Raw genomic sequence first — 20,522 nt, forward strand, 5'->3', positions numbered from 1 at the left:
GAGCAAAAACAGCAGGGTGGGGGAGGGGGAGAGGGGAGTCATTAAAATGTTAATTCTACCCAAAACAATTTGCAGATTCAACTAAATCCCAATAAATGCCAATAAGTTTCTTTGGAGAATTGGAAAAGCCAATCACTACCTTTGTTTGGAAGAGTAAGCCTTGAATAGCCAAAACCATCTTGAAAAAGAACCAAGTTGGAGGTCTCCTACTTCCTGACTTTAAAACATATTACAAAGCTACAGTGGTCCAAACAGTATGTATTGACACAAAGATAAACATACAGACCAAAGAAATCAAATAGAGAGTTCAGAAATAGGCCCTCATATCTATGGTCAACTCATTTTTGACAGGGCTGCCAACTCCACTCAAATGTGAAAGAAGAGCCGCTTTAACAAATGGTGCTAGAAGACCTGGATACATGAATAAAGAAGGAATCCTATCTTACATCACATAAAAAAAAAATTAACTCAAAATGCACAAAAGGGGCAGCAGACTTGGCCCAGTGGTTAGGGCGTCCATCTACCACATGGGAGGTTCGCAGTTCAAACCCCGGGCCTCCTTGACCCGTGTGCAGCTGGGCCATGTGCAGTGCTGATGTGCGCAAGGAGTGCCCTGCCACACAGGGGTGTTACCCGCATAGGGGAGCCCCACGTGCAAGGAGTGCGTCCCATAAGGAGAGCCGCCCAGCGCGAAAGAAAATGCAGCCTGCCCAGGAATGGTGCCACACACATGGAGAGCTGACAGAACAAGATGATGCAAGAAAAAGAAACACAGATTCCCATGCCGCTGATGACAACAGAAGCGGACAAAGAAGATGCAGCAAATAGACACAGAGAACAGACAACTGAGGGGGGGGGGGATAAATAAATAAATAAAATCTTTAAAACAAAACAAAACAAAATGCACAAAAGACTTTAACATAAGAACCAGTACTATAAAATTCCTATAAGAAAACACAGGGGAGCATTTTCAAGATCTTGTGTTAGGCAATGGTTTATTACACCCAAAGCACAAGCACCAAAAGAAAAAGTAAATAAAAATGACGTCATCAAAATTTAAAACTTCTGTACATCAAAGGACTTTATCATGAAAGCGATGGATAACACACTCAATGGGACAAAACATTAGGAAACCATACATTCAATAAAGGTTTATTAACCAGAATATATAAAGAAATCCTACAACCTATTTTTTTAAAAATTGGCAAAAGACTTGGATAAAAATTTCTCCAAAGAAAATACACAAATGGCCAAAAAGCACATGGAAAGACGCTCAACATCATAATATTTCATATTTACTAGAATGGCTACTATTACTTTAAAAAATGGAAAATTACAAGTCCTAGAGAGGATATAGAGAAATAGGAACACTTATTCATTGGCTGTGGGAACGTAAAATGATAATAGCTTTTGTGGAAGACAGTCGGAAGATCCTCAGAAAGTTAAACACAGAATTACAGTAAGACCCAGCAATCCCACTTCTATCTATATACCCCAAAGAATTTAAAGCAGGGACTCGAACAGTTATTTCTTACTGATGTTTATAGTGGCATAATTCACAGTTGCCAAAAGATGGAAGCAACCCAAGTGTCCATCAACCAACGAATGGATAAACAAAATGTGATATATATATACACGTCACATAATATTACTCAGTTATAAAAAAGAATGAATTCCTGATATGCAACAACATGGACAAACTCACATTGAGTGAAACAAGCCAGATACAAAAGGACAAATACAGTATGATAACACTGATAAGACATTTGGAATAAGCAAGTTCACAGAGTCAGAAACTAGAACAAAAATTACCAGGGCTCATGGCAGGGATAAGGAATAGGATGGTTATGCTTAATGGGTTCAGAATTTCTATTTAGGGTGATGGAAGAGTTATGGTAATGGATGGTGGTGATAGTAGCACAATATTGTGAATATAATTATCTCCAATGAATTATATATTAGAATGTGGTTAATAGGGGAAATTTTAGTTTGTATATATGTTCTAGAATAATTTTTTTAAAAAAGACTGTACAACATAAATGGTAAAGCCTAATGGAAACTATGGACAATAGTTAACAGTATAATTACAATAATATTGTTTTATCATTGAAACTAAGGTGTCACTCTAATGAAAGTGTTAATAATAGGGAAAACTGTGAATGGTGGGGTATATGGGGAACTCTGTATGATTTCACTGTAAACCAATACTTCTTTAATAAAATAATTTTTTTAAAAGATGCAATTTCATCTTTTTCCAGATAGCTAATCATTTATCAATACCAAATGTCCATATGTACTTGTGTCTATTTCTGGACTTCTATTCTTTCCCATTGGTCTGTAATTGTAACAATGGGAAGCACCCAACATTACATTGTTATAATTATAGAAACTTTAGAGTAGATTAATGTCTGGTAGGGCATTTGAACGCTCTACCCTTGTAGCTGTCCTTTTTCAGAGTTTTCCTGGCTATTTTTAGATGCTCTTTTTTCCCTCATGAGAATTAGTATGAACTTTTCTAGGTTGGAAAAAAAAATACTTGATAGTTTTATTAGGATTGTATTAAATATATAAATTTCCCTAGGTAAAACTGACATCTTTATAATATTGAGACAGCCTATTCATAATAAGGAATGCTTTTGATTTTAAAATTATATCACACTTTTGTGTCTTTCAGGAATGTTTCAAAGTTTTCCTCTCATTGGTTTATTAATTTTTTGTTAAGCTTATTCCTATACATATTATCTTTTTCTATTATTATAAGGTGCTTTCCAACAAAACTTCTAACTAGTTACTGCTTGTTACATGAAGATTACTCACTCTTATACACTCATATATTAATTTATAGCCTTCCACCTTACTTACGGGATTATTGTGTTGTTGGCATTAGTTTTATCAATGATTCTCTACTGTTTTGCAAGTATACAATTACATTATCTGCAACTAGAGACAGTTCTACATCTTTTCCAATTCTTATGTCTCTAATTACTTTCTCTTGTCTAAATTCATTGGTCAATACCTCCAAATGAATGTTAAATAATGGTGGCAACAACTGGCAACATTGTTTTTAGTGGGAATGTTCCTTGTTTCCGCATTAAATGTGTACAGATGTATATGTATATAGAGACATATATAAACACATATATGTATATGCATACATTTATATATATAAAATAATATCCATCAATTCCTATTTTCTTGAGTATTTTTATCTGGAATGGGTGTTGAGGTTTGTCAAAGGGTGTTTCAGCATCTATAGAAATAAAATTTTTATCCTTAGATCTATTAAAATTGTAAATCATATTCATGAATTTTCAAATACTAACCATCCTTGCAATCCTGGAATAAATCCCAATTGCTAATAGGATAATATGTTCTTAATATCACATTGGATTCTGTATGGTAATATTTCATTTAGAATTTTTGCATCAATATTCATAAGTGATAATGACCTTTAATTTTATTATTTTGTGTTCTCTTTATCAGGCTTAGTGAACATTACTATATATTGTTCCTTAAAAAAACTGGAACTTTTCCTTCATTTTCTATGCTTTAGAACAATTGAAGCAGCATTGGGACTATCCAGTTTTTGAAGATTTGGTAAAATCTGGAGAAAATTATTTTCAGAGATTGCTACCTTGGTATCTGCACGCTTCCAAGTCTCTTTACTGTAGCCAGTGTTCTGCTATGTCACATCTTAGAAATGGTTTCAGGAGTTACTTAGAGTAGTACTTTGTATTTCTGTTGGTAATTTTGTCTTTGCTACATCACCTGTAGTTCCTCCAATCCACTTTCACATTTTTTAGTCTCTTCTCTAATTTTCTTAACACAGGCTTGTGACATAAACTCGAGACAGTTCTGCTACTTACATGTAATTTGAAATTTATTGTATTCTCTGTGTCATAGTATGTTGAAGGTAACTATTAGGTGTAGTTTTCTTTACGCTCCTTGTTCCTCTGTATGATTTTTTGGAGGGTATGTAGAAATTCAGACTTAGGCATTGACCATTATCCTAGGATAACCTGGAAGTCTCCAGCAGTTTTAATTTCAATAAGCACAATCTCTAATCTGCAATCATTAGGAAATACGTCTTTTTATTAGAATTCTGTATTGTCATTAAAGTTTGTTTAGGCCTCCATACAAACAAGTTGTCCTTCTAGGATTTCACCAAAGGGATTCACTTCAAACTGCATAGCATGAACTTTCAAAAAGAGATTATAGTTTCTTGGGAAACGGACTTTGGCCCAGTGGTTAGGGCGTCCGTCTACCATATGGGAGGTCCGCGGTTCAAACCCTGGGCCTCCTTGACTCGTGTGGAGCTGGCCATGCGCAGTGCTGATGCGCGCAAGGAGTGCAGTGCCACGCAAGGGTGTCCCCCGTGTGGGGGAGCCCCCACGCGCAAGGAGTGCGCCCGTGAGGAAAGCCGCCCAGCGTGAAAAGAAAGTGCAGCCTGCCCAGGAATGGCGCCGCCCACACTTCCTGTGCCGCTGACGACAACAGAGGCGGACAAAGAAACAAAAGCAGACAAAGAAACAAGACGCAACAAATAGACACCAAGAACAGACAACCAGGGGAGGGGGGGAAATTAAATAAATAAATAAATCTTTAAAAAAAAAAAAAAAGAGATTATAGTTTCTTAATTTGATATATAGCCTGCTTTTTTTTCAGAGACCCAGAAGTCAAAATTTTCTGCCAACCATTGAACTTAGCTGACAGTTATTCCTTAAAAAATGCACACTCCTATAGGGCTTTTGCAAGGTTGATATATCAAAATAATCAAGTATCTAAGGTTCAGCAATCATTACCTTATAAATTTATACTTATAATTTGGCATTTGATTTGTTGCTTCATTATACCTAATCATTTGTTTAGCAAGAAGTACCATAACTTTTAGGTGTTTTAAAAACAAACACTTTGGGAAGTGGACGTGGCTAAAGCAATTGGGTTCCTGTCTACCACATGGGAGGTCATGGGTTCAGTTCCCAGTTCCTCCTTAAGAAGATGAGCAAAACAGCGACCTAATGCGATGGGCAGGTGTATGAGCTGATGCAACAAGATGACACAACAAGTGATGTACGAAATGATGCAACAAGAGACAAAAGGAGGAAAAGATAACGAGAGATATAACAAAGCTGGGAACAGAGATGGCTCAAGAGATTGGGTACCTCCCTCCCACATCAGAGATCCAGGATGCAGTTCCTGGTACCTCCTAGAAAAACAAGGAAGACAAATAGATATAGGAAGTGCAAACAATGAGGGGGTGGGGAGAAACAAATAAAATAAATCTTAAAAATAAATAAATAAATGCCTCCTTTCAACCCACTTGTGGCAGTTTGGTATTATTTATGAATTCCAAAAAAGATACTTGACTGTGTTTGTAAGCTGGTCTGTTCCTTTGGGTATGATACCTTTTGACTGTATTAGATTCAGCTGAGATGTCCTTGATTAAATTATGTTAAGATTAGGGCTTTGATTCATTAGGGTTGCAGGGTTAAGTCCTTACCACCTTGGTGGACTGATAAAACAGATCTTACACGGAAGTAGATACAAAAAGAAGATATGTGAGTAAAGAGAGAAGGCTTCATTAGACAAGGCAGAGGCCCCGGGGCAGGAAGACAGATGAGCCTGACAGTCTACAACTGACCTTGTGAAGAGAGCAGAATAGATGAGCCTAGAAAGAAATGAGCCCACTGAAGAGAATAAACCTTATGCCAGCAACTGAGATCAGAAGAAGGTGGGACACAGAGCCTTGAGAGGAAGAAAGAAGGCTTAACCCTTGCAGACATCCCCCATCATCTTGCTTCAACATGTGGCCAATGACTTTGGGGAGGAAGTATCTCTTATGGTACCTTGAGTTGGACTCTTCAGGGCCTTGTGACTGTAGGTTCTACCACAAATAAATACCGTTTTAAAAGCCAACAGATTTCTGGTACTTTGCATCAGTACCCCTTTTGCTGACTAATACACCACTCCTAAGGTATATTTTCTTTTCACTCTGGCTAAGATCTGTACTCTTAAAACAAAATATTTTGCTTTTATTCTTGCAAGAACTCTCACAGTACCCACTCCAAAGACTCTTTGATATGTAGCCCTGTTATCTTATATGTGTTTCATGCTCTGGTATTCCTGCAGATTCAACCATCTTCTAGACTTGTACTGTCCTACAGAACAGCTACTAGCCACATGTGGCTATTTAAATTTGTATTAAATAGGGAAGCGGATATGGCCCAATGGATAGGGCATCCGCCTACCACATAGGAGGTCTAAGGTTCAAACCCAGGGCCACCTGACCCGTGTGATGAGCTGGCCCATGTGTAGTGCTGATACGCACAAGGAGTGCCATGCCACACAGGGGTGTCCCCTGTGTAGAGGAGCCCCATGCGCAAGGAGTGCACCCTGTAAGGAGAGCCGCCCAGCATGAAAAAAAGTGCAGCCTGCCCAGGAGTGGCGCCGCACACACGGAAAGCTGACGCAGCAAGATGAAGCAAGAAAAGGAGACACAGATTCCGGGTGCCACTGACAAAAATACAGGCGGACACAGAACAACATGCAGCGAACGGACACAGAGAGCAGACAATTGGGCAACTGGGGTGGGGGGGTGGAAGGGGAGAGAAATAAATTTTAAAAAATTAATCTTTAAAAATAAATAAATAAATTTGTATTAAATAAAATTTAATTTAATTGAAAGAAAGCAGTTCCTTAATCCCACATTTCAAGTGCTCAAGACAGCCACATGTGGCTAGTGGCTACTGTAGGAGAGTACAGATATAGAACATGCTCATCCTCATACAAAGTTTCTTTTGGACAGTACTATTCTATAAGTCAATTGAACTGCCTTCAACTTTGATATTATCTTCTTGCCATAGTTGGGAAAGAACTCATTTCCTTCTCTCTTCATTTGTAGGTAATTCGGGCTGGTATCTACTGAGGTATGGCTGAGAAGACACGTGTCTCTGGATTCTTGCCATTTCATATATCTTTTGTCCTAAGTAAACGTTTGCTTTTATCAAGAAAACTCATAACACAGCTTTGTAATCCACTAACTCTTTATAAGCAAAAATGAGTAAGTCAGTTTTTTTTTTTCAATTTATAGATTTACAGTGATCTGGTATTTTAAACACCAGTTCTCACTGTCATCAAAGTTAGGGACAAGCTTTTGTCAAGGAACAGAAAAAAGTTCAATGGTCTCTTGAACAAGAAAACATAAAAGTTTAGCTTCATTAAAAATAACAAAGAACAAAGTTTTAAGTCTCACATTTTCCAACTTCAAAACTTTTTACAAAGCTACACTAATGAAAACTGCTCAGTACTGGCATAAGGACAGACTTATAGACGAATGGAATAGAATTTAAGTCCAGAAATAAACTTACAATCTATAGCCAAATGATTTTCAACAAGGGTGCCAAGTACACTCAATGAGGAAAGAACAGTCTCTTCTACAAGTTGTACTGGGAAAACTGAATGTCTATATGCAAAAAAATGAAAATGGGCTTCTACCTCATACCAGATACAAAAGTGAGCTTAAAATGGGATCATTGAACATTATGATTTTTAAGAGCTAAATGGTAGCTATGATATTAAGAGCTTAAACCATAAAACTCTTAGAAGAAAACATAGGGGGAAATCTTCATGACCCTGGATTTGACAAGGGATTCTTAGATATAACACTAAAAGCATAAACATAAGGAAAAAAAATAGATAAATTATACTTCATAAATATTTAAAACTTTTGTGCATCAAAGAACATTATCAGGAAGTAAAAGAAAACCTACAGAATGGGAGAAAATACTTTAAACCATATATCTGATAAACATTTAATATCCAGAATACAGAAAGAATTCCTACAAGACAGCAACAAGAAGACAAACAACCCAATTAAAAAATGAGCAAAGGACTTAAATAGATTTCTCCAAAGAGATACACAAATGACAAGTATATGAATACATGCTCAACATCATAAACCAATAGGAAAATGCAAATTAAAACCACAATGAGATACCATCTCATACCCACTAAGAAGACTATTAAAAAATAAAAACAAAAATAAGTGTTGTCAATGATATGGAAAATTGGAGCCCTTGTACACTGTTGGTAGAAAGGTAGGATGGTGTATCTGTCATGGAAAGTAGTTTGGTGGTTCCTCAGAAAGTTAAACAAAGAACTATGGTATAATCTCTCAATCTCACTTCTAGCTATATATCCCAAAGAAGTGAAAACTCAACAGATATTTTTACATGAATTTTCATAGCAGCATTACTAACAACAGGCAAAAGGTGAAGAAACTGGTATGTCCATTAGCAGATAAATGGATAAACAAAATGTGATACATACAATGAAATATTATTCAATCTTAAAAAGGAATGAAGTTCTTATACATGTTACTACATGGATGAACTTAGAAAAATATCAAGCTAAGTAAAACAAGCCAGACACCAAGGGGCAAATACTGTTTGAGTCCACTTAAATGAAATATCTAAAATAAGCAAATTCATAGGTAAAAGTAGATTTCAGGTTACCAATGGCTAAGGGGTGGGGGCTAAGGAGTTAATGCTTCCTAGGTATAGAGTTTCTGTTTGGGGTGATGAAAATATTTTGGTAAAGTTGGTGGTGATGGCAGCACAACATTGTCAATGTAATTAATTGCACTGAATTGTACACTTATAATGGGAAATTGTATATAATATATATATGTGTGCTGGTATATACATTTATGTGATATATATTATATTGACCTATTTATATATTTGTGGTTACCACAACAACAACAAAAAAAATTTAACAATTCAGTCAAAACATAAACTGGTAAAATTTTTGGCATTTTATATGACAGATACCTACAGAAATTATGCAAGAAGACTCAAATTACTGCTATAAAAACATGCACACCCTTACTTACAAAGATGCAGAAACCTAAAACATAACTGTCAAATCATGATACTCCCAACACCACTAAACCTCTGCATATTGCTGGTATTCAATCTCAAAGAACATCTCCTGGATCACTGATTCTTAGTCAGACATGATAATATAGGTAAAATAAAACCAGTTTTCTATGAACCTACTGAATCCCAAACAAAATTGCCAATCTGTCATCTTTTCTTTAAATCGTCAGTCTGTTTTTTTCTATATCTTTTTAAAAATAATTTTTAAAAAATCATTGTGGTAACACACACACAAATAACATAAAATTACCCATTTTAACCACTTAAATGTGAACAATTCAGTCATACAAATTAAATTCACAATACTGTGCCACCATCGCCCCCATCCTTCCACAAAACTTTTTCATTACTCCAAACCACATTGAGCAATAACTCTCCCTTTACCTAAGACCCTAATAACCATAAACTACTGTCTTTATGAATTTGCTCATTCTACGTATTTTATGTAAGCAAAAGCATACAATGTTTGTCCTTATTTCACTCAACATGATGTCTTCAAGGTCCATGCATAAAATACAGAATTTCCAGATACTACCCAGTAAACTCTTTGTATTAGTGTGCTACATTTGTTACAATTCATGAAGGAGCATTTTTATAATTATACTACTAACTATTCCACTGTTTACCATAGCATTCACTTTGTTTTAGTATTTTGGTGTTTGTATTAATTTTTATTCAAATAACAAATATACAACCTAAAATTTCCCCTTTTAATCACATGCATATATATAATTCATGTTGTTAATTATGTTCATAAGGTTGTGCTACCATTGCTGCCATCCATGACCAAAACTTAATTATTTCATCTTAAGATACCTGATTTTTGTACAAGATTTCCTTCAAACTCGTGAGAGCATGAATACGAACATCTACATTTTCATGCTGAATCGCTTTCATGGACAGCTGGAGAGTTGTTTGAAGATCAGTGCTCTCAGAGGTCTCCTATACAAATTACACAGAGATACCTTATTATGTCAGAAACCATTAATGAGGGCCTTGATTCCATATGTGATTACCATTATAATAGCTAAACTTACCCCAATTAAAAGCAATTTTAAAAATAATAAAATTTCTATCCTTTCCTTCATTTAGCATGGTTATTTTTGGTAAGTCTCATGAAAAGGATTTTATTCTAAAAGCTTTGAAGAAGAGGAAAATTTTATTCAAATTAAATAAGAACTCAGTTATCTAAAACAACTTTATCTTAACAAGAAGTACAAGTTTCCCTTAACTTACAAGGACTACGTAATAACCTTGAAACAGTCTATGGTTAAGGAAAATAATTCACTCTTTATTTTTGCTACTTACTTTCTTATGACTGTATCAAAGAAATAAAATAAAGCACTAATCTTGGACTGTGTGGTAAATATTCCTGCTTCTCTGACCCAGCCCAGATTGTATTTGACTTTCAGTCCTAATGTGCTATGGAATCACATTAATCTTTTCATAATGTCAGAATACTCACTAGACTTTGAGTTGATGGACCTATAGATCGTTCCCTTTCTAAAGCTCAGGAATCAATCATATTTTACATTTCCATACCACACTTTGTAGAACAACGTAACTAGAATCTTTCCACAGTTTTATTTATTCATTCATGGCAGGAAACTGTGGTACCAACTTTTTTGAGGGACTGCAACTAAGGACATGTTGACCAGGGCAGCAAAGGTACAAGAACTGTATTCTTTGCTCCCTGTTCTGACATTATTACATCCTTGTTCTGTATGTTAAAACTTCTTCCTAAAGAAGAATCCAACATAATTTTATGTTGGATTACCTAGTCATCAGGAGTCAGTCCTCAGAATGTGACTATATTATCCCTAAATATGACTTTAAAGGATCTCTATCAATGTTTTGGAACTTGAGGATAATTTTGATTGATCTCTGAAATCATAAATTAAAAATTAAATACCTTTCTGTATTCCTGGAGAACTGCCTTTATCTTTTTTAGTTCTGGGTGATCAGGTAAAAAATATATTTCATGAAGAAAGTCTTGCACAGCATCCCTAATAGTTGGAAGAAAAAGAATTATTTGGGGAGCAGGTATAGCTCAGTGGTTGATCACCTACTTCACATGTACGAGGTTCCTAGGTTCAATCCCAGGTACCTCCTAAAAAAAAGAAAAAAAGAATTATTTGCAAAGAATATGAATATTAAAAATACAAAAAGCAGAGGCTAAAACTAGGCTCACTTAATTCATGCTTACATTTGCTAGCTAATTATTGATATACAAAGTATTCCTAACCATTTTTAGGATGATGAGCTAAATTAATGGTGGCAAATAATCAAATCTAAGAAAATCATCCTGTGGTAGTCTCTTATACTGGTGGCTCTTGATAAACATGCATCTCAGTATATACACCTAAGTATAGTCTCTTCTCTTCCACAATCTGGGCTGGGGGTGTGATTTGCTTTAGCAAATAGAAGGTGGCAGGATAGATGCTGTGCCAGTTTGAGGCCTAAGCCTTATAAAGGCTGGAAGTTTCTGTTTTGTGTTCCACAGAACCCTAGGTATCATGTAAGAAATCTGGCTAGCAACCTGAATAGGCGACTTGGAGAGAGAGAGAGACTCTGAGACTACATGGAAAGACAGAGAAGCCCAGCTCAGTCTACCTGCTGGCTGAAGGCAGCTTCACCAGTGACCATGAGCAAAACCAGCAGAAGAATTGATCAGCTGAGTCCAGCCCACACTGCAAAATTATAAGCACATAAGACCCTAGATTTGAAGAGATCTGTAATGTAGCCAATAGATAATCAAAGCCTACCTCAGAACACAAACTCCTATAAAGAATTTTAGGGAAAAATACACAAATAATCCTTTTGGAGGCTACAAGTTTTAATTTCCTTCAAATATAATAGTCTAATCTTTCTGAGTCCAAATATGAATGCTTCTAATTTCTAGTCTTCATAAAGTCATGCCATAATTATATATTACATAACTACTATATACTCTACATGTTTAGCACTGTGCCAGGCACTGGGAATGCAACAATAAACAAACCTGAAATAATTCCTTTACTCAGAGCTTACAGTTTTCTATCTAACACTGAGTGAAAGAGGATTTTTATAATGATATGAAAAAGAGAAATAGTTCTTCAATAATAAACAGAAAAAAATATGACTGCATTTACAATAATCCAAAGCAAATCTGAAAGGTTATCTAGATAAGTGGTTGTCTTGGACAATATATCAAATTATCAAAAGTAAAAGAATATGAATTGAACAAAAGCAAATTAACTTCTTTCCTTTTTCTGTGCTATCTCCCTGAATGGACAGTTATTAGAATTGATTAATGAGAGTATCAATTGCATATGGATGAATAAGTAAATAGAGCAGCACTTAAGTCTAACTTTTCAGAAAGAAAGGAGTTATAATATACAACAGTAAGTGAAAGGATGGGGAAAAAATTAACGTATAGGAGGACACTCCAGGCTAAAAAAGCAGTTTAAGTGAAAACTACAAATGAAAAAGGGCAGAGCAGATTGGCTATAACACATTAGAAAATCATGTGAAAGGATTTCAAGAAGTAAGATGTGGCTAGACGTTTAAAAGCTTTGAATGTTGAGCTAAGTAATTTGGAATTTATCAGTTAGAAAATGGATAACCACAGAGTGTTTCTATATTCTAGAATGATACAGATAAGAGAAGCTTTTAAAAGACCATTCTAGCAAGAGTATGAAAAAACAAGATATAGGCTTAAAGGAAGGGAGGCTGGTTAAAAAGTTAATGCAGTGAAGTAAAAGGGTTCCAACTAAAGTAAACTATAAAAAGTAGGTAAATATCCCTCCTAAACTTTTTTATGCTATTCAACTGTCTGCCCTTCAAATGTGAAAAGAAATGTAAACTTTAGCCTCATCCCTTTCAGAATTAATGAAGAAAATTTGAATCACTGACCTATTTATTAATGAGTTTTAAATATCATTAGAATGGAAGCAATGTCAAAATTGAAGTAGCATCAGTTTGATAGGTATTGACCTAAAGCATATGCATTATTTTTATTGATAAATTCTAAATTCAAAAGATTGTGAACAGTTTCACATTACCAACATACCTTAAGACATAAAAATACAATACTAAAAAGTTGCTATCTTTATTAATAATTTCTGTTACAATACCTGTTTTCAATTATGAGATAGTGAAATATAGCTGCAGTTTCTTTAGGCTGGGTGTGTATGAGAGGTAACAAAGCTACGATTACATGACTGAGAAGGGAGCCTAGATAAAGATGATCCAGGCAACGAACAAAGCAGTCCCAAGCTCTAAGTGAAAAAACAAAAATAACAGTTAAAAGTCACATTATTTATATTATTTGTAAAGCTCCATCAAAAGGTATTATCTAAAAAAAAAACAAAACAGTAATACATACGAACAATAGATTAAAAAGCAGCTAGAAGGAAAGAATAAAGATCAGATCTGGATACAAAAGAGTGATCTCCAGAATATATTGTCACAAAAGCAGGTGAAAAACAGTATTTATAACATGCTATTTTTGGGGGAAGGGCTAATATGGGGATATGTATATATATGTGTACATCTATGTGTGTATGAATGTATACATTTGCTTACACTTCTAAAAAGGGAAGACACATAAAAATTTAATAAAAATTAATCCTTGTAGGGTCAGGAATGGAAACAATTTCTCTGAAAGTAATTGTTAGAAAGATTTGGATTTGGGACTATGCAAATATTAGATAGATAGATTTGGATTTGGGACTATACAAATGTTAAGATATAATTTTTAAATTAGATTTTAAAAGGGTGAGAGAAAAAGCAACCCCTAAAAATTTTAAACAAAGAGAAAAAACTGAACCTAAATGAATATCAAGTTAGTGGCATGTCCACACAGAAAATAATTACTTCATGTGACTTTAAAACATATTTTTCTCGTTGTACATCTCTGACAGGATACACTCTAAGGAGAAAAAGAATTTCCAAGAAGGCTTAAACTCATTCTGTAGTTTTTTTGTTAGTAGAAACACGGAAATTGACTTTTTAATGTCATATACGTGGAGAGATGTAAATGAGTAATTATAAGGTATGAGGAACCAAGATATAGAGCATAAGAGAAAGAAAATACAAGATAAAACCAAAGAGTTAAGTAAAAACTGAAATCCTTAATTTGAATTGAAAATATAACTTTTTTCTCTTTATAAAAAATATTCAGGGAAACGGACTTTGGCCCAGTGGTTACGGCGTCCGTCTACCATATGGGAGGTCCGCGGTTCAAACCCCGGGCCTCCTTGACCCGTGTGGAGCTGGCCATGCGCAGCGCTGATGCGCGCAAGGAGTGCTGTGCCACGCAAGGGTGTCCCCCGCGTGGGGGAGCCCCACGCGCAAGGAGTGCGCCCGTGAGGAAAGCCGCCCAGCGTGAAAAGAAAGAGCAGCCTGCCCAGGAATGGCGTCGCCCACACTTCTCGTGCCGCTGACGACAACAGAAGCGGACAAAGAAACAAGACGCAGCAAATAGACACCAAGAACAGACAACCAGGGGAGGGGGGGGAAATTAAATAAATAAATAAATCTTTAAAAAAAAAAAAAAAAATATTCACACACCAGAATTAGAAGCAATGGCACTCAATTGCAATGCCCATCCCCATCCCTGAGTGCCCAAGTTGGGAACTAAATCTGGGCTCAAAAGAACCCAGAACTAGCTGATTTCAAGTCAAGGGCAGGAAATGTACAAGATGAGCCTAAGACATCTTATCAGGCCAGAACGGAGGGAATCTGTAAGAGACTAATGGGGTCATGTAAAAGGTCACAGGAGTTACCTTAAATGTATTCCTACTGACTTACTGTGGGACAATTTCAGCAACAAAAAAGAACAGTGATTTAAATGGATTAAAATTCATCAATTTATAAAATGTGATCAAAATGATACTAAAAAAAAGAAGTGTCACTGCTTATTCCTAGGGCACCAAGTCCATACTCTGAAAAGTAATAAAATTATTAATGCTTTTCCTATATGAATTGTATTTCAAAGTAACCGAAACATTTTTTTCTGTTCTGCGGTATTTTGTTCTGTTTTAGCTTGTTTTAAGAATTCCACTTAGTAAATATAGAAGGAATAAAATTTAAAAATCACCTTTTTATCACTTAAATTGAAATAATGGACATAGGCAATGATCATTAATTAATATAAAAACCTTAAGATAAAAGGTTAATGGGGAACTTTATTACAGAGGAATTCAGGTTAATATCTAACCTCACTTATTAATTTTAACATCATTAAAAGTGAGACCACCAGATATTGTATGGCACATGTTGGTGATAAAACAGAAGCACAAAGCACTACCTATGAAATATTTTTTCAAATACTTTAATATAATTCAAATATTTTTCAAATACTTTAACAAATTGAACCAAAATCTAATCAAGTATCTATATCTAAGAACCAGTATATAGAAAAACTGGGAAATAGGGGAGATATCTAGGGGTAAAAGGAGGGAAGAGAAGGAACAGCTGTTTTAAGTCAGTAATCAATCAAATTCTACATGGCAAAAACTCAAAGGCCAAGAGAAGTAAAATAGATGTGGGTGGAGAGGACTTAAAGGGGGAAGAGAAACTTAGAGAGCTAAACAATCTAATACGATATGTGGAACTTGTTGGATTCTGATTCAAATCAGTTATCTTTGGGAAAAATATCCTTGAGAGTTGGGGGAATGCAAATATGGACTGAGTTGTTTTAGATGCTATTAAGGAATTCCTATTAATTCTGCTAAGCGTAATGATTCATAATGGCTATATATTTTAAATGCCCTTATCCAATAGACACATCTGAAATATTTACAAGTTAATAATCTGATTCTGGGATTTTCTTTAAAACACTCCAAAAACAAAAGTGAAGAAAGACAGATTAAATAAGATTAGTACTGTTGATAACTCCTGAGGTTAGAGAATGAGTATGTAGGGTTTCATTGGACTATTTCTGTTTCCAAGTATATTAAAAGATTTCCATAATAAAAAGTTTATAAAGAAGTGAGTACATTCCCATTTCAATAGTCTTTCTACTTATTTATGGTTGAGCTGAATTTCTCTCAAAAAAGAATTCAAGTTAATGCTACTGAGAGAATTTTTAAATAAAATAAAAATAATAAATAATGAACCTAGGTAGTCATTTACCTGCAACACAATTCAGGAAAATCATCTTTGAATCGAAGACCTGTTCTCAGTGTAGTCATCATTTTCACCCTCACAGAACTGACATGTTTGGGTCCCATCAACTTCATCAAAGACATTAAACTAGTCAAGGCCTATAAAATAAGTTAGAACTTGAAAATAAAGCCTATGAACAAGCTGCCAGAAGCAGATGAATCCTAAGGACAAGTGGTTTCCACCCTAATCTCAAGAAGGTCTCTATTCTCTGGTCTAAATGTTGGTCAGTTCTTTTGTCCAACTTCTTATGTGGGAATAATGAATTTAAAAAATACAAGTTGAATTGGGGTTTTTTTTGTCCTTTGAAAGTTACTTGTTAATTTGGTTGGTGGGCCTCTAGAACAATAATTTTCAAATATATTAAGGATAGAATACCTATTGTTTAATTTTGTTCATATCCATCCTAAACTGTTGTGTAGCAAATACATTTACTGAACTAAATTACAATCACTTGAATTTGAGGACTTTGTAAAAAAATAATGAAGAGAGATGCCTCATAAATAATGATCAATAGTTAAGGAAATTTTTGATCTAATGGTACTAAATTTAAGGTGACCTAAATTTAGTAAAACAAACAAGTAACAGCTAATACAGAAAACAAAACACACATGGAACACTGCATCAGACCTGTGTCAAACAGCTTCAGGTTCTAATGAAGGGGGTAAAGGAACCCTCTGGTCAACCTTAACTATGTGACAAAAAATGCAAGTTCTTCATATTTCTTGGATTTGATGTCATTTTCTCATATTTCCATTGGAATAGGAATAAGAAAGAAGCCAAATAAATGGAACGGAATTTGTTTAGGAGCACAAATTTACTAGTTGGCAATAAAAAACAGGCACTGGTTAATAAAATTTATTGGGTTTACTATTGTTTCTTATGTCTATCTTGGCTCTTTAAGTTCGTTAAGAGAAAGTGAGTACAAACTGAAATAAAAATTTTCATTCACTGATTTTTTTCGATAATCTAACTTACTGGAGTAGTGGAAAGCAACAGAAAGGGAAGTTTTATCTGTATCTAAAATTCTATCCAACACTATACTCAATGAGATAAATACTAGAGAAGTCATAATGAAATTTCACTTTACCAAGAGCATGTAAACACAGGCTGACAAATAATGAAGTCTCATTTTATAAAACTTAATATTTTTGATATTTAAAAAAACACTATGAGTCCATAACCCACAAGAGAAAAACTTGGATCAATGAGATTCAATCATGTAACTCTTATTTGGGCTATCAGGGATAGCTGCTCTCTTTCTTCCATTGGGCTAGATGCTATAAGCCTGTAGTTGTTGGAGTCATCACCCTGGCATTAAGACGTAGCCCATGGAAATCTAAGAATACTGCTTGAGTGTGGAATCAAGTTATACCTGAAGTTATATTTTCTTACATTTTTAGTCACAGAGCCAATAAATTTCTTTGTTTGAAAAGAACTATAAAATGGTAAGACTTCCTATTTTCAGACTCCCAAAAAGTATATATAAGTTGTTCAGGAACAAGAAATGTCTTGTTTGAGTATTTTTCATCTTTGAACATCTGTAGTTAGAAGTAGAAGTCTATATGAATTCTATTCTAGCATTCTGGAATTCAACTATCACTACCTACCATTTTCTTATCTTCAATACCAACACTGGAGCTCAGTAACTGCATGTTAAAAAAGGCCAAAATACCCAACAACTTGGGTTGCAAATAATCAGCCTAAGAAAAAAACACATAAAATAGATATTTAAGTTTTATACAGATCAAGTTTCATAAATTAACACTTTAATCATCTAAATTGAAGAAATAAAATAATAAAGTGATTTCAAGTTTAGGAAAAGGGATACAAATTCAAGGAAAGATAACATATCTTCTAACTTCTCTTCAATCCAACAATGGATTTAAACACAGTTAGTACTGATAAAGTTAATTTGCTGTGCCAAGGAAGGAATAGTGGGGGCGGGGACAGGGAGGAGTGACAAAAGTATTCTAACCTATAATTAAAAAGTAGTTAAGAAAAATAAACTTCAACATTTTTACTCAATTAAATATAAAATCCTCTAAAATCATTTGAAAACCCACATTTTTCAAAGTTACTACATGTTGGTAATGCTGTGATCATGTCATTTAAAATCAATCTTCTTCAAAATAAAAATCCCAATTTAAAATCTAAACAAATCTATAGCTGAAAAATGCAAAAACAAAAAACTCAAAATACATGTTTCTTTAATTTCATAATTAAACTACAAGAAGGAGAAAAACACAAAAGCCCATACAACATATTCCTTACCATTAATTCAGGTGATGTGATATCTCTTGGACCTTGATATGGATCATCACTAGATGCAAATGAGGCAAGTATTGACAAACCATTGAAAACCTGTTGATAGTGTTCTCCAATACGTAGCAATAATTCATTATGCAATCCTTGGAAATCCTGTCTCAACAGGCTCCCCAGTTCAATTTCTGTTTCATTCTAACCCAAAGAGACATTTAAAAAATAAGACTTTTTTTCTTCATACTAACATCCTTGAAAAGAAGTATATAGATTTTAACATGCTATCAGCAAATCAGGAGCACCAGACCAGGTGTTGGAACTATTAATGATATTAAGAAAAGGAAGTGATAAAGAATTCTAATCTTATTTTGTCTTGGTAGGTCTCCCATGGTCTATCAATAATGAAGTGATCAGACTTTATTTTGAAATAAAATTTAAAAAGAAAAGTTCTGACTTTCTCAAAGTTCTTATAATATCATTAACTCAATATTCACAGACACGTAACTCCAGGGAGAAAATACAATATAGTAGCTTACAGTCCAATTTAAACTGCTGGACTTAAAATTTTAGCTCTGTCACTTATTAGCTGGGCTATGATTTGAGCAAATTACCTAAACTAACCTCTGTCTGCCTTAGTTTTCTCATCTGTAAAATAGGAAAAATAATAGCACCTATTTCTCATTGGGTAACTGTGAAGATTAAGTGAAAGGATCCATATAAATTGCCTCGCATGGTTTCTGACATGTAGTAAGCACTGCATAAATACTTACCATTATCATTCCACTTCTACAACATACAGCTTTTCTTTCTCAATATGAATAAATACATTCAGTATTAAGTAACTCATGTGAGAAGAGAGATATTATTGGAATATCATGAAATGACTGAAATAAATTAACATCAAAGAAACAGTAGAATCACATCTGCATTTCTGACAGGTACTCCTATTCCCAAGTAGTCTCATACTCCTCAAAAGAATTGTTAAGAAGACATTAAAAAAAAAAAAAAAAAAGTGAGCTATAATTTTAAAAATTTAAACTAGCAAGAAACTGGGTCAAATCGCAATCAGAACAGTAAGTAAACATACAAAACACTGACATTATGCTAGAGTTCAAGGAGGTTACCTATACATATAGATAGAACTACCTGTATATCAATAGTCCACACATAACTCCAACCAACTAAAAACTACTAAACTGAAATAAGCTGAGACCCTAATCTATGAAAGGACAGCTATTAAAGCCCATTTTGGTGAAATGATCAAAGAAAATAATAAAAGAATAATTATATTTAATCTATAGCTCTAGGTCCAGGACAGAGCTAATTTAACATAAAATTTGAATACAGGATAGGGTGTAAATTACCCACCTTCCCTCCTACCAGGATGTTATAACAATTTTCTTATAGTGCTAATTTAAACAAAACAGTAAAATATTTACAAATATTAAATTACTTTTAGATAGTGAAGGGCACGTTCTAATTCATCCTTGGAACAGGAACAGACCAAATGAGAAAAAATATATTTGAAGTTATTTATTAAAATCTCTCTACGATTGACATTTAATTGCTTTCCTAAAGTTCGAATGAGAGCAGAAGCTGCAGGACTTGCTTTGGCAGCAAGGTCAGGTAGCAGAACTTGCAACGTCCTCTGGAAAAAAAATGCAACAATTACCAAAAGGTACATTTGTCCATGTGAGAAGATATTCACATAAGTTACATGTGAAAATATTTACAAATTTCACGCACATTTGGAATCCAACCATGACTTACATTTGAATTCAGATTACCATTTATTCATTCAACAGATATTTATTGAGCATCTACTATGATTCAGGTACTGCAGATATAGCAGTGAACAAAATAGGCAAGGCACCTGCAGGCACAGAACTTATATTTTAGAGTTGAAGAAAAAGCCAATAAATAAGTGTATAAATAAAGAGGATAATTTCTGATGAGTATGTGTTAATATTACTGATACTCTAAGAGAAGTTCCAAGCTTGATGCATTATTTGAGAGAACGTGTGTTTAAAGAGTAACCATAAAATGAAAATTTTAAGAACATTTTTTAAGTTAAATGATGCCATGATATTACAGAAAGTCTTTTTGATACACACGCCATCCCAATACTGTAACAAATCTATTGTGATTTTGGCCTATTTATATTAAGATTTT

At 34.3% G+C, this 20,522-nt stretch overlaps 1 protein-coding gene across 2 annotated transcripts in view; it reads right to left on the reverse strand.

Annotated features, from left to right (window-relative positions):
• ATR (ATR serine/threonine kinase) overlaps window positions 1-20,522 on the reverse strand; it is a 137,683-nt gene that overhangs the window by 96,903 nt on the left and 20,258 nt on the right. For both annotated transcript variants that reach the window (XM_004459229.5, XM_023588982.3), the window contains exons 15-21: window positions 19,804-19,998; window positions 18,363-18,548; window positions 17,699-17,791; window positions 16,059-16,189; window positions 13,055-13,198; window positions 10,852-10,945; window positions 9,756-9,881 (exon numbers count right to left, since the gene is read on the reverse strand). In XM_004459229.5, coding sequence (XP_004459286.1) covers window positions 9,756-9,881; window positions 10,852-10,945; window positions 13,055-13,198; window positions 16,059-16,189; window positions 17,699-17,791; window positions 18,363-18,548; window positions 19,804-19,998 — 969 coding nt within the window. The remainder of the gene's footprint in view (window positions 1-9,755; window positions 9,882-10,851; window positions 10,946-13,054; window positions 13,199-16,058; window positions 16,190-17,698; window positions 17,792-18,362; window positions 18,549-19,803; window positions 19,999-20,522) is intronic.

Source organism: Dasypus novemcinctus, chromosome 4 (assembly GCF_030445035.2).
Source record: "Dasypus novemcinctus isolate mDasNov1 chromosome 4, mDasNov1.1.hap2, whole genome shotgun sequence".
Taxonomy (NCBI): domain Eukaryota; kingdom Metazoa; phylum Chordata; class Mammalia; order Cingulata; family Dasypodidae; genus Dasypus; species Dasypus novemcinctus.